We start from the raw sequence: 14,385 nt of genomic DNA, 5'->3' as shown, positions 1-14,385 counted from the left end.
CATAATGCAGTAAATGGTCACTCCACCGTTGGTCATTAATAAGGACATTCATTTCTTCCCAATACACCAATACTAGGTTGGCGTATGAGTTTGCACAGGGTGTGCCCATGGCTACACCCTGTCTTTGCCTATAGTATGAGTTGTAGAACTTCCAGAATTAACTGGTTTGATCTCCCATCAAATACTTTCTTTGTTTAGTACTTCCCTGATGGCATTTAAGCCATAGTCATTGCTAACACCGCCATAGTCATTACTAATAACAGTAAAAAGGTTATTGACATCAAGAGTGACCACTAATACATTGGCCACTGTATTGTTTTCTACAACATCCGATCATATTCAAAAAATGTCTTGCGTCTTTTAATATTTGTGGGTAACAGTACATCACTATTTTCAGTTTAGTTTCCACCCATATGGATAAGTGTTCTGTTATCCACCCCCTATCTGAGACTATCGGTCTCATGGGTAGTGGTATTACATTTTTGTGGATTTTTGGAAGCACTTTAAATATTGGTGTCACAGGATGTTCAATATGAAAAAAAAATCTAACAAATCTTGTTCCAACAATCCCTGTCCCTTAAGTTTTGCTCTCAGTTTACAAATTATATTTCTCATCATTATAGGAGAAATACTTGAGTAAGTTTATGCATCTTTAAGTAAATCATTCAAAGCTGAGGTATAAGCTGCAGTATTCAAAACAACAACACCCTCACCCTTATCCACTGACTTAATTACAATACGTTCATCTTCTATCAAATAATTTAGTGCTTCCTTTTCAGAAGCATTCAAGTTATCATATTTACTATAACATTTATCAAAATAATTTCTAATTTCAAATTCATATTTCCTTAAAAAAGTTTGTATTGTTGGGTGCATTATTGGTACAAATGTACTTGGATGTTTTAATATTGTACGTGTATTCATATTATTGCCATACATTTCCCTCAGTGCTATATTGCGCCCAAACATATGCAAATCTAAAATAACATCACTTACTTTTTGGCCTCTGCTCAGTATAAAAGACAGTCCTTTCCCCAAAACTCGTAACTTTTCTGGGGTTAATACCACATTGGATAAATTAAATACATTATAGTCACCCATAACAGTCAATCCACTATTTTCTGTCTCTTTACTTCCCTCTGTTGGGAGCGGCCTCTCTGGTGTTCGTTCTTCTTGTGCACTGGTACTGGGAAAGTAGGAAAATTCAACCCCTTTCCCATTTCTGTCAGGTTAAAAGTTTTTGGCCTGGCTCCTGGCTGAGCTTACTGGCTCCACATCCTGCAACTGATTCACCATGCTTGTTCTTGCTTCTACAGAAGATAAAATCTCTGTAGGCATCACATCCGAATTATTCACCTCACTTCGTTGTTCCTGACCTGGAATAGATGTTGACCTTCTCCCTTCCATCATCCGAGGGTGCTGAAGATTACCAGTTCTTTCCTGTGGTTCCCTCGGCCAGGTAAAGATTTGTCCCTTAAGAAAATCCTGATAGTCCCTGTGGATTTTCTTGATTTTAGTTGCCTGCAAATTATTTTCAAACAGTTTGATGCTGTCAACAGCTTCTGCATATTAAATGGAACCCAGTGGTATACTGTTACATTTGCTTTTGTGTTTTCTCTATATCACTGCATAGTAACTGCTCAACAGGAGAGAAATATTCTATCAAGAACTGCATATAGCGATAGCTAGTCTCTACATTAATCTGTTGCCAGCATGCAAGTAAATCAGGAAACATCTCTCCTTGCGCAGGCATACATAGTACCCTCATACCTCTTGGTACTATTTTAAACTGCAAGTAAGCCTCCATATGAAACCTCTGCCATTGTAACCATTTCAGTTACCTTGCCAAGCTATCAAAAGAGCTTAACAAATTGTTAAAGGTTTCATAGTCATTTCTCTCACTCAGAGAGCATGAATTAATGGAGACTCCTTCATTGTTTAAATCAATATTAGGGAAGGGATTCTGACCTGACGCCATATAAAATTTAAATACATCCTTACTTGTGTTCTGTTGCAGTTTGTGAGGATGGTAACCAAGTTCAGTATCTCCTGTTTTTTTGCTCAGCCATGTGGAAAGAAAAGAGCCCAAGGAACAAAACAGTAAATAAAAATTCTCTCTTCCTCTCCTTAAGGACTTGCTTGCCAAAAAAACAATGTAATCCAAGAAAACAGTCGAGTCCAGACAGGCTTGCAAACATTTATTCCATAAAAACAGGCAAAACAGTGATAAAACTGTGAGCGCTTTTGGGATAACCCTTCATCAGACAATGAAACAGCTTTTATGAATCTATTTAAATACATTTAAAAACGCAACTACCAATCATCTCACTACCCTCCTTTTCCTAAGGGCTGGTCTTAAAGGTATACATATATTCAACCCTGGAGGATGGTTTACTGCTAGTTCTATAATCCAGTGTAGTTCATTACATTCAGTGACACTCACTATGTCCCCCCTTCTACTCACATGAGTAACCTGTATAACCATGAACTTAAAAGTGTGTGTTGGATTCTTAGAAGTATGCACATACAGAGCATTTTGTTCATCTTTCTGTCTAATACTGTACAAGTGATGTATTCTGATTTTCAAGTTACAATTAGGTTTCCCTACATAGTAACTGGGGCATGACTGACACATCGCTACATATACCACATTCTCCATATGGAAGTCTGCATATAACATAAATATGTATTCCTTTTTATTTATGGGGTGAACAAAGCTATTCTTATCACTAATCATGAAGCATGATTTGCAATGCCTGCAAGGAAAAGTACCTGTTTTATCTGATGTTAACTTATGTTAATTGAATGTTAGAGTGCCATTGAAAGACAGCAGTGATATAAAAGGCATCTGCAATATTGTGAGAAATAACTGGAACATTTTAGCCAACAGTGATGAACTTAGGTTGTTAGTGGGAAACTTTCATAAGTTTTTGTATAAAAGGAACAAAAATTTTAAGCAACCTTTACACAAAACAACTACCAGCTTCAATACAAAGTTGCCTGCAAATGAAAGGGTTAGGGCATTTTGTTGCAGGCGATGCAAGGCTTGTAAAGAAATATCTAAAAACATGTTCATACACCCAATTACAGGGGTAAGATACCAACCTAAATCTTGGCTGATTGTTGCTCTTACAATGTGATATATCTTGCCAAATGTGGATCCTGTACTTTGTTTTATGTGGGTAAAACAAACAGAAGATTAAAAGACTGCATACTGCAGCACCTAAGTGACATTAGACTTAGTAAAAATACCAGCACTTTATATCAGCACAAGTTAAATAAACCTGAACATAACTTTACTTTCATGGTACTACAGTTATGTGAACCAGATAAAAGAGGGGGTGATATACGCAATCGAACAGAAGTGGCAGAAGCCAATTGGATAGCAGATTTACAAGCTGATAACCCCCCAGGTTTGAATGGATATCTTCCCTTAAAACCCATTTTGAGAGAACACAAGCTCAGGCGCTGAAATGGTTAACTTGCTATAAGCAAGAGCTCTGAAAAAGAGGAAAGAGGTGTGGTGCAGCTTTGAGTCTGTGATTGATCAAGTGTTACTTAAAACAGTTAAACACACTTTGTTCTTTGATCTGATGAAGGAATTGTCTGAAAGCGCTTGTCTTTTATGCTTTACAATTAAATTGATGGTCTTAGCTGTCTTGGTTTTTGTTGTTTATTTGCTGTTTACATTTCCCTAGAAGTTCACCATGTTAAGTAAGCATGACCTGCCCTTGCTTCCAAACTGAGATGGATTCAATGTTTGGAGGTTCCTTATGTTCTTCATTAGTTTCATGAAGAGTCTTTCCATGACTTTATACATGAGGCTGATAGACTTATGGGCCTGTAATTCCTTTGGCCTGTGGTAGGTCCTCCATTATGCAGAAGAATAGCTGTAGCTGTCCTCCATTTGTTTGGTGCAAAACCTGTATGGAGGCTGAGGTTTAAAAGTGTTAAGTGAGTGGCTAAATCATGCTTCATGCTATTTAAGATGCATCCGATAATATTGTCAGAATCTATCTAATGCAGTATTTTTAGCTTTTGATAGTGCTTTCAGGACTTTGTCTTGTTTCATAGATGGAGGTGAGTCGGTTACAGGTATATGGTTTGGGATAAAGGGAGGAGAGAATGGAGTAAAGTTTGAGGTGAATTTATCAACCATTAAGTTAGCCATATATTTAGCTTCAGTGTAGGTAACATTGTTCACAATCTGCTCTCCACATTGCTGCATTATGCTTCTAAGATTACTAACATAACCAACAAAAGGCTTTGTAATTGCTTTAGGCTTGGCTGGCTGTTTTAACCTCAAATTTGGCTTCAATAGATTTTATTAAGCTTCTGAGTTCTTTGTTTATTTTATTGATCAAGGCGCTGTCATTTTGTAAACTACTCTTCTTACTTTTGGTCATAATTATCTTCATTTTATTGTAAAGCTTGTTTGTAGTATGGTTCTACCAAGGGGGTTGTTTCTTAGGTTTGTGCTGCACTTGTTTCTACACTATACTATTGTGTTTATGCAGCTGTTTATATTCAGGTATAGTGTGGTGGTGCACATGTCCATGTATTCCGTTGAGTTAACTGTCTTTGTTGGGGATTTAAAGCTTGCCAATATACCATTTAGGAGTAGGCAGTTTGTCTTAGAAAACATTTTGTAGGTTCATAGTTTCATATATTCGTACTAGGCTAAAGACCACCAGGGTCTTTACAAGCCTAGCTTTGCAGGCCAATCCAGTTTTGTCAGAGTTCCTTGGATGCATATATAGTGGGATATGTTAGTAAAATGGTAGCTATGGGTTGTTTGGGATGAATATGTTAGTTGTGGATTAATTTACGTACTGTCAACTTCTGTCCATCAGAGATGTGGGAACCAGACTTGAGGTGAATTTGCAATTTTCCATCCAATGATCAAGGTTTCTTTTGAATAGAGTCAAGGATGAGCCCTGCTTCAGGTAGAAGGGGAGCTTATTCTGTAGTGCAGGGATTCTTTGAGACTCATATTGAGCCCTGCAGCAGGTTCTATTTATGTCACAAAGTTCAGGTCCATGGATCTAGTGATTCTGGTTCTGTTTGTCTTGTGGATGTGCAAGAGCTCTAACAGAGCTGGATCTGAGAATGCCTTATATGCTAGGCATAGATCACTTCTCAGAAACCTGTAGGAGACTGAGTACAGAGATAGGATCTTAAGGTGTTCTGTGTAGGACAGGGTATTCATACCCTGCATTCTCCTGATGAGGAACCTTTCAGGGATTTCCAGCTGTTGCAAGTGCCTGGTTAAGTACATGCCAACGTGGGCACTGTACTCAGTTATGGGGCTGATAAGGGCTGAGTAAAATGGTACTGTTACTAGCTTGGACCTGGATGCCATACCCTTGCTAATGAGTTGGTCAAAATAGAATGATTTTTCTTACTGTCTTGGCTACATGTTAGTTGAATGCTAGATTACTGTCTACATATGTTTCCAGATCCCAAATTATTAGGTAAACTCTTTGGTGTATTTTATTGATGAAGTAATTAGTGGATGCTTTCTCAAAAGGGAACTACGATGAATTTCTTTACACTGACTTTTAAATCAGTTATTTGTTTGTGTTAGACCCTCTTGTAGGATGTTGGTGTTGTGGGGCTAATCTATGATAGCTCCCAATTTGCAGTCATCTGTGAACTTGGTGAGCCAGAGGCCTTTGACATTAACCTTGAATTCCAAGAAGTAGATGCCTAACAGGAGTGGGCCAAACACAGAGCCCTAGGGTACTCTGCTGGTGACTGGTCTCTTGGTGGAGGTGGTTTCACTGACCATGACTTCTTGTGTCCTATCTGTGAGCTAGCTGGCAATCCGGTGAGTTATGTATGCCTAGTTCTGAGTGTTGTCAGCAATACCTGAGTGGGGTATTGTATCAAATGCCTTGACCATGTCAAGGTAGGTGGTATGTGCTGTTTTTCCACTCATCCATAGCCATGGTGACCCTCTCAAAGAAGTTCACCAGGTTAAGTAGGCAAGATCTTCCCTTAACAAAGCCAAACTGGGATGGGTCAAGTTTCTGTAGGTTACTAAAGTCCTTGCTGATCATTTCCATGATAATTTGTTCCATGGCTTTGCAAATTACTGCCAGACTGATGGGTCTGTAGTTCCTGGAGTCAGCTGATGGTCCATCCTTATGAAGAGGGATGACCATTGTGGCCCTCGATTCACCTGACACATAATCTTTTCTGAGGCTGTAGTTGAAGAGTTCCACAAGTGGTCCTGCTAGGTCATGTTTTAGTTTATTTAGGAGGCAACTGGGGGTATCATTAGGGTCCACTGAGGCAGTGTTTTTGGCCTTAGCAAGTACCTCCAGAACCCGCTCCCTGTTTACAGTTGGAGGGTACGCTAGAAGGGATTTCACCAGGGGTAGGAAGGAAGTGAGGGTGAAGTTAGAGCTAAAATGGTCAGACAGTATATTTGTTATGTCACCCGGGTAAGTGAAGGTTGTGCCCTTTACCCCCAGTCCTGCACACTGCTGATTATTAACTTTAAGGCCCCTGACATAGGTCAAGAAGGCCCCATGATTGACCTTAGCCTGGAGGGCTATCCTGACCTCAAAACTAGCCTTGTTGGACCTTATTAGACCCCTCGTTTTCTTGTTTAATTGAATCTTTGCCAAGTTTAGTAAAAACTACAAGAAAAACCTAGCCAGGTTTAGCTTGGCTAGGTTTTTTTGTAGTTTTTACTAATTGGTTTGTCTGTGATCTTTTTACTTTTTTGGTTTTGTATGTTAGCTGGGATATTTTGCAGACACCTTAATGGTTATGGATATCAGCTGGGTGTAAAGACCCTGTGTTTCTGAAACATAATCAAACAGTCCACTTTTGATGTGCTGATGTGGTCATAAGTAGGCCAAAACATGCATGCCCACAGTTAGTATTGATCTGAATGCATTCCCAAAGAATTAAAAAGAAAAAGCAAAAAATCATGGGCATTCAGAAGCCATATATCTGAATCACTTGATGTCCTAGATATATATATATATATATATATATATATATATATATATATATATATATATATATATATATATATATCCCATGAGCCTCTATTACAGGAGGTTTAAGGTATCACACAGTGAAAACTCTAGCTTGACTAGGTTTTTCTTGTAGTTTTTACTTATTGGTTTGTCTCTGTGACCTTTTTATTTTTCACTTATATATATGCCTAATCATATACATATACATATACATGCATACATCTTGGTGGGGAGGAAGGGCACTGCTAAGTTTTGAAATTCTTTTATTTCTAAACAAATAAATAGAAAAGGAGGAGAAGATGCAGGGTAACTGGATTCTTGGAGGAGAGTTAGTGGTGAGGCAGTAATGACCCTTTTAATTTTGACAAAGCAGCATTGGTTAAACCTACCATGGCAAGAAATGAGCAGGTGGGAAATCTGGAGGTAAAATGAGAAAAGCCATAATGTGTTCACTTTCTTCAGGGTGAAGTCAAAGAAATAGAATTTGGCTTCACAGGACTGGAATGCATGTAATTAAAACTGTTTTACTTTGTTGAATCTTATTTATTTCAGATTCACAAATCATTTTGGGAGCAGTGTGACTCAGACAGACTGCAAATTGAGTCTTCCCGACTTCTTGACCAGTTTGGTATTCAGGAAACAGGCCTTCAGACTGGCAGTGATTCTTCAGGAAACACACAAATCTTGCTAAACTCAAAAATTGCACATAATTTTAGTAAGTTTTTACAGCTTTAGTACTGAAGATATTTAATATACAGCAATCTTATAATGCAAAATCAATATATGAAATCATTCTTAAACCAAAATGGAAGTCAGAATTGTGCATGTAGTGAAAGTATTTTGATGTCATGTTTTATCTGTTTCCATTGCTTAATTCATTATGCTTTTATCTTTATTTTTTTTTATTGCTTGAGACTTGACTGTATTACTGCCTCTTCAGTCCACCTTTTGTCTTTCTGAGTTCCTACGTTCCTATAGCAGCAGCAGGGATCTGCATGGCATGTTGTTGAAATATATGTTATTGTTCAAGGCAAACGATAATACTGACTATTTCTAAGATTTACATTGCAATCCACATTTTTTGTGTAGTGCTTTCATAACACCTTTGTGGTTGGGATATGCAAATAATTTAAGTTTAGCTTTACAACAAGTAGTGTCATAGGTGTGAACTAAGCTAATGACAGATGGAGTCTTTTAAGCATAGTCATGCATCTCAAATTTCTGACAAATTCTGATACTGTTGGTAGTATAAGCAGGGGCTTGTGAGAAAAAAAATTCACAAGTATTAGCCTATAGGCGGAAAGTAATTCAACTACCTGGTGTGTAAGTAGAACCCACAGCCTTTTATACCATAGGAAGGTGTACTACCTGTTAGGTTACAGAGACATTTCTCTAAGTCTTGCAGTAAAAGGTATAGGTTCATATTATGCTATATGTTTGCAGACTCTTACACCTACCCATTAACCAGAGGTCAGACTCAAACACTGTATCTTTTATGAGGTTAACACTTTAAACATAATGCCAACCCTCCCCTTTGAGTCACATGACAGGCAATGCAGTGTTGCACTAACTCATTTTTTTTTCAATATGAGTTAATTTTCAATAAAAGTACTTTTATATTCATCTCAAGATTAGAACAGAATACAAAAAAAAACTTGATTTATTTAATACTGTTGGTATGTCTCTGCTCCAGTTTTGTATCATACATGATTTACTCTTGACTATTTTATACTTTGACAGGTTTAATGCCATTTTTCAATTTCCATTTAGTTTCAGTTTTTTACTCATTCAAAGTTTCAGAGAGTATTCATTGTACTTACTAATGTATCTCAAAATTAAAATAATAACACATATAAAGTTGTTATTATTAAAGATTAAAAATGGATTCTTAGGATATTGCATGCAAATTTCCTTATTTCATATCAGATAGGAGTGAGACCATCCTCCAAAAACTCAAAGAACTAAAATTGTAGGCATTAGGATTATCTATCACTGCAGACTTTTACATGCTGCTTAGTCCATCCCCTGTATCCCATATTTCTCTTTCTCTTATCTATCCCCCTCTCCAGATCTTCATGACCACATTAAGTGTTCAAATTATCTATATTGTGCCAGATTGCTCTATTCTAACATTCGTTTTCTTCCAGTAGTAAGTAGCTTTGTCATCAAATGTTGCCTTCTTTAAATTATTTTACTAACTGATAGCAATAATTAGGACTTTATTTTCTCAAAATTTCAATTTTCTTCTGTCAGAAATTGCATAATAGTTTAGGGCCCAGGCCCTCCATAATAACTATCGTATTATAAGCACGCGCACACGCACGCACACACACACACACACACACACACACACACACACACACACACACACACACGCACGCGCACGCACGCACACACACACACACACACACACACACACACACACACACACACACACACACACACACACAAAGAAGTTTCTCATGAATAATGTAGTTTATTCTACTCCATAATCTTTACACTTCTTCAATTGTTATTTATTGTCTGTGAGAGTTGTTGGCCATCTCTGCCTTTGGAAATTGAACATTTGATTTATGAATGCTTTGATGGTGCTGAGCTTAGCTTTCTCCTTTTCTCCATCTAGTAAGGGAAGCTTTTCACTGTATCATTTTCTGTTGTGTTGATTGTGAAATAAGAAGTCAATGAATGTGGTTTCCTCTATTGACCTAGTGTGAAAGGAATTCCATCACAAAATAGGTATCATTTGCTTTGGCAATTCTCTTGTTCTCTCCAGGTATGAGATTTATTAAGAATTTTCTCTTCTATGCTGATGCACAGGAAAGAGAGATTTACATTTTTGCAAAAAATTTCTAGAACTTGCATCTGTTACTTCTGTAAGGGGAATTAATTAGATAAATGTGCTGTGTGCACCACTTGTACATGTTGCTGTAACATTTTTGAATTTAGAAACAGCCATCACATAATGTGGCATGGTGTTTTAGCATGAAGACATGCAGAACCATATAGAGATGGCTCTGCAGCCATGCTGTGTGCTAAAGAGGTAGTCAAGGGGAGGGTCATATGCTAATTAGCCATATACTCCCTTCTTCCAGAGCCACCTCCAAGAAGGTATCTACAGGGGAAGAGATTCATTAAATCACTTAGATGTGTATATTAGCATGGCCTGCCCTACCATGTTACAGTATTGAAAATGGCCAAAAGGCTGTGTTCATCAACCGGCACTTAAAGTAGTAAAAGGATCCGGAAGACCACTAGCCACTAGGAACAACACACGTGTACTGTAATGGCAGCTGAACTAATAAGGATATCAGGTGTTAGGAGTAAAAACAGCCATCAGGGATACTATACTTGTGACTTAATGGTATTTAAAACAAGAGCAAAACATGGACTGATCCTCCACAGAACAGTTTATTTTATTAACACAAACACAACTGAGAGAAGCCACCACCCACTGCCTCCCGCTTACTTCTTAAGTTAAGAAAAAAACTAGTAAAGTTATTTTATTATACATACAGTCATTTCTATAAGCAATTGCTACTAAAATACTGTACTGCTTGCCTTAAAAGGGAAACTAAGGTGGTGGTGGTGCAACACAAAAAAGAAGAAGAAAATAGCAATATAAAACTTTCAGAGATTTCAGAGATTCAGATCGACAGCTACTCTACACTGTACGCACTCTAGGCAACCCAGGAGCTAAGCTATGGAGCTAGAGATCCTGGGGGAGATCCCAGTGAGATCGGGTAGGGGAAACCAGTGATGGCCAGGTTAGTTCCACTTCATCGATTCATCGCCAAACGCTAGGAATGGATTAGGGAAAAAAGAAGAAAAAAAAATTTCTGCTAGTAAAAAACTTGCTTGTGGTAACCAAATTTTTCAAACGATCGAACTAACAAGGTACTCAAAGTTTGATAAGCAGATGGAAGCTTTGAAAGAATAAAGAAATATAAGACAAAAGCAATGGATGATGAGCTTGTGTTTTTAACCATCAAACAAGATGGACAATGCTCCAGATCCATCAGAGTTCAAGGTACCATTGAATTTTCTGACAGTTTCACAATATTACAAGAACTCAATTTTTTTGATAATATGTATGCAATACTAATTAATAATTATTAAGAACAATGATGACATTAATTAACAAAGTTTATTAAGTTAAACAATTAGAGATTAATAAAGATAAAGAAATAATTGACAATTTTAATAAATGAAATAGAAAGAAATTGTAATGAAATGAAAATATAAAAAAAATGTAAGCAAAAAAAAGATAGTAAAAATAAAATAAAGCTCAAGCGTGATGATAAGGATTTGAGAAGTAACAATGCACACATTTTAAGGATTTTCAAAATTTTAAGGTTAATTCTAGAATGTAACAACAACACAACATAATGACGTAATAACAACAGCATGATCAAAGAAATAGTGATGTGACATGATATGATGAATTAGAATGAATTTTTAAGTGTTTTCAGAGAAGTTTAGAATGAAATGCTTCATGAATCAGGAGAACGAAAGAAGGCGGACAGAATCAGTATTACAATCAGCAGTACAATGGAGGCAGATATACAGATAGATACAAGTATTACAGTATTGAATGAACAACAAGAGGATTTGCCACAATAGTTAACCCTAATGTAATTAGTATATAATAGTAACAAGTTAAGTTATGATGTTAACTACAGAGGATGAAATAAATGATGAAGAATGATTGGAATATCTTTTATATACAATGTTAAGACTTTATGAATGAACAAGAATGATAATATCATTGGATGAACATAAGGATAATTATGTGAACAGGAGTATATTCAGACATCCACAACAGACAAGGAAAGAAACAAAGTGAATCAAATTTAGTTCAGGTGTGAGAAAAATTTTAAATGTGTTGTGAGCAAAGAAGGTATGGTGAATGAAGAAATTAAATAAGGTAGTTTCTTAAATTAGGTTCAAGTTTTTACTTTTTTAAAAAATTTGGTTACCTTCGAAGGTTTTCATGACTGGGGGTATTTTTAGTGAAGAATGTTCAATTGGAAATGTTTAAATTACTTATCATTTATGGGTGAAACAAGAATGTAGATAGATAAATTACACAACAAACAATGCAAAGATAAGGACTTAAAAAATTATTCCACCTAACAAACCCTAATGTCCACTTTATTTGAAATTTATTCCAAAATGCAGAAAATGAAACCTTAAAAGAAACAATCTATGTAAGGATAATTTAAAAACTTAGAAGGAAAGGCCTCTTTTCCCTCAATGAGTAATGCTCAAATGATGATCATAAAACTGAATAAAGGGAAGGGGAATGAGGATAAGGATGACTAATTTGGATAAAGTGGTGCTATTGACTTAAGTGAAAGGGACCAATAGGAAAAGGAGGAGAAAGTGGACCACATAAAAGAGGCAGACACTATAGTGATTTAGTAATTAGACATATTGAAGTGAGGAAGGATTTATTTGAAGGATTGCAATGAGAGTTGTTCTAATTGAGAATATGACCACCCATCAATTTGGCATCCTGTATTAATATATATGACCTTCAAAATGTTTACAGAAACAACCCCTTTTAATGGATCAAAAATACAAAAACATCTAAAATGGAGGCTATAGCTGTTATGTATAAGTAAAAACAAAAGAAATAGTAGCTAGTATTAGTACATTTATTTAAAGGTCTCTAAAAATTTAAATTTAGAATTAAGTTTAGCTTAGAAGATGATAAGCAACAATTGAAGAAATATATATTCATATATATTCATTTATTAGAGGGTTTAGAGATTTTTTTGAATAGTTTGGATGTGTTTTTAGAGTTTCACATAGTTAAAAGAAAACTTCTGGTTAACTTATTGAAAAAACGGAATTTTCGTTTTTTTTTTTCATGGAAAAGGAATTTTATCCATATGAGTGGATGAATGCAATGGGGGCAATGTATTGCAATCTTTGTTTTAGCTATGGGTATGAGAAAAACATGATTTAAAAAAATGTTTAAAAGCAAAAAATTGAATTTTATTTTAATTATATTTAAATATATTTAATTTTTTTTATGTTTTGAAGGAATGCAAATTTTTGATTTTTGGATTCCTTGAAAAGATAGGATTTTTTTTTAAAATTTACTAAAAAAACATTTTAAATTTAAGATATGAATTGTGATAGATAAAATTTTGTAAATTATAAAATTATTGAAACTAATATTCTATGATATTCCTTAAAAACAGCACAGAAAATTTTGATAGCTGTCACCCTCTACTTTCAAAAAAAAAACAAAAAAAAATTTAATAAAAAAGAGAAATTATCTTTAATAAAGAATAATTTAGAAAAAAATAATATAGTAAAAATAAAAAAATAAAAGCTGTCAGAACAATTAGATAAAAAAAAACTAGTTGTAATGGGGCAAAAAAGTAAGAAAGACAAAAGGAAAGAAAGTTTTAAGCCAAAATTGAATTGATACAACAAAGACTATAGTAAATTTAATAATATTTTAAAGTTTTAAAATTTAGGTGTGAAAGGCTTTTACTTCCCTTAGTGAAATAATCAAAATCTTTCACGAAAAGTATTAAAGAAGAATGTTATGTTTTTATTTTGATAATAACAAGATATTTAATAGTATATAGAAGGGGAATGATAAGATAAGGTTTTTAAGAGGAAGGAACTATTTCACTATTGATAAAGTCAATTCAAGATAAGAGTTCCAGAATGTTTTGAACTTATTTATGATATTTTAATGATTTGATGAATATGATATATCATACTTGGTGCTGGATTTACACTACTTAAAAACAATGTAAAAAAGTTTAAGTAATTAAATTAGTTGTATATCTAGCCACATACATGTCATGTCATTTTCATTCGCAAACTAGGAAAAAAAAAAACAAAAGAAGAATTGAGAATTTATTGAGCATTAAAAAAGAGATGTTAATAGGAAGGAAATTGTACACTAAACATAACAGTGTAGTAATTAAGTTTTTTTATTTTGTTTATTTTTATTTTATCAAGATAAAAAGAAATAAATGAGAACATTAATGAAGATTTGAAGACATTAGAAATGCCTAAAAGAGTTAAGGTGAATATTAAGGTTAAAACCGGATTAAATGAACATATATCTATTGTAAGTTATTTAAAAGTAAATCATATATTATATAAACTTTATAGTTGCTTCAATCAATATGTAGATACATTTTAATTATGTATATTAATTTTAAGTAAAGACCCGTGTACACATATCAGATAAATATTAGATTATAAAATTTGTTATATATTTAATTTTAATTTTATATATTATATTTTGTAACAAACATATTATATCATTATGTTCTTATTTTTTAGAATTTTTATTTATTATGTGTTTTAGTAATGTTTGTACATAGTAATGTTTTTTTTGATTTTATTAATTTTTGCA

At 34.7% G+C, this 14,385-nt stretch overlaps 1 protein-coding gene across 1 annotated transcript in view; it reads left to right on the top strand.

Annotated features, from left to right (window-relative positions):
• The window catches only part of LOC122816948 (formin-like protein 13), a 1,087,038-nt gene that overhangs the window by 661,604 nt on the left and 411,049 nt on the right, over positions 1-14,385 (top strand). Inside the window, exon 8 of the mRNA XM_044090042.1 lies at positions 7,548-7,710. Within this exon, the coding sequence (XP_043945977.1) occupies positions 7,548-7,710 (163 nt within the window). The remainder of the gene's footprint in view (positions 1-7,547; positions 7,711-14,385) is intronic.

Source organism: Protopterus annectens, chromosome 12.part0 (assembly GCF_019279795.1).
Source record: "Protopterus annectens isolate FY-2018-M chromosome 12.part0, PAN1.0, whole genome shotgun sequence".
Lineage (NCBI taxonomy): Eukaryota > Metazoa > Chordata > Ceratodontiformes > Protopteridae > Protopterus > Protopterus annectens.
The sequence above is the reverse complement of the archived record's forward strand: the minus strand, read 5'-3'. Positions and strand labels throughout refer to the sequence as shown.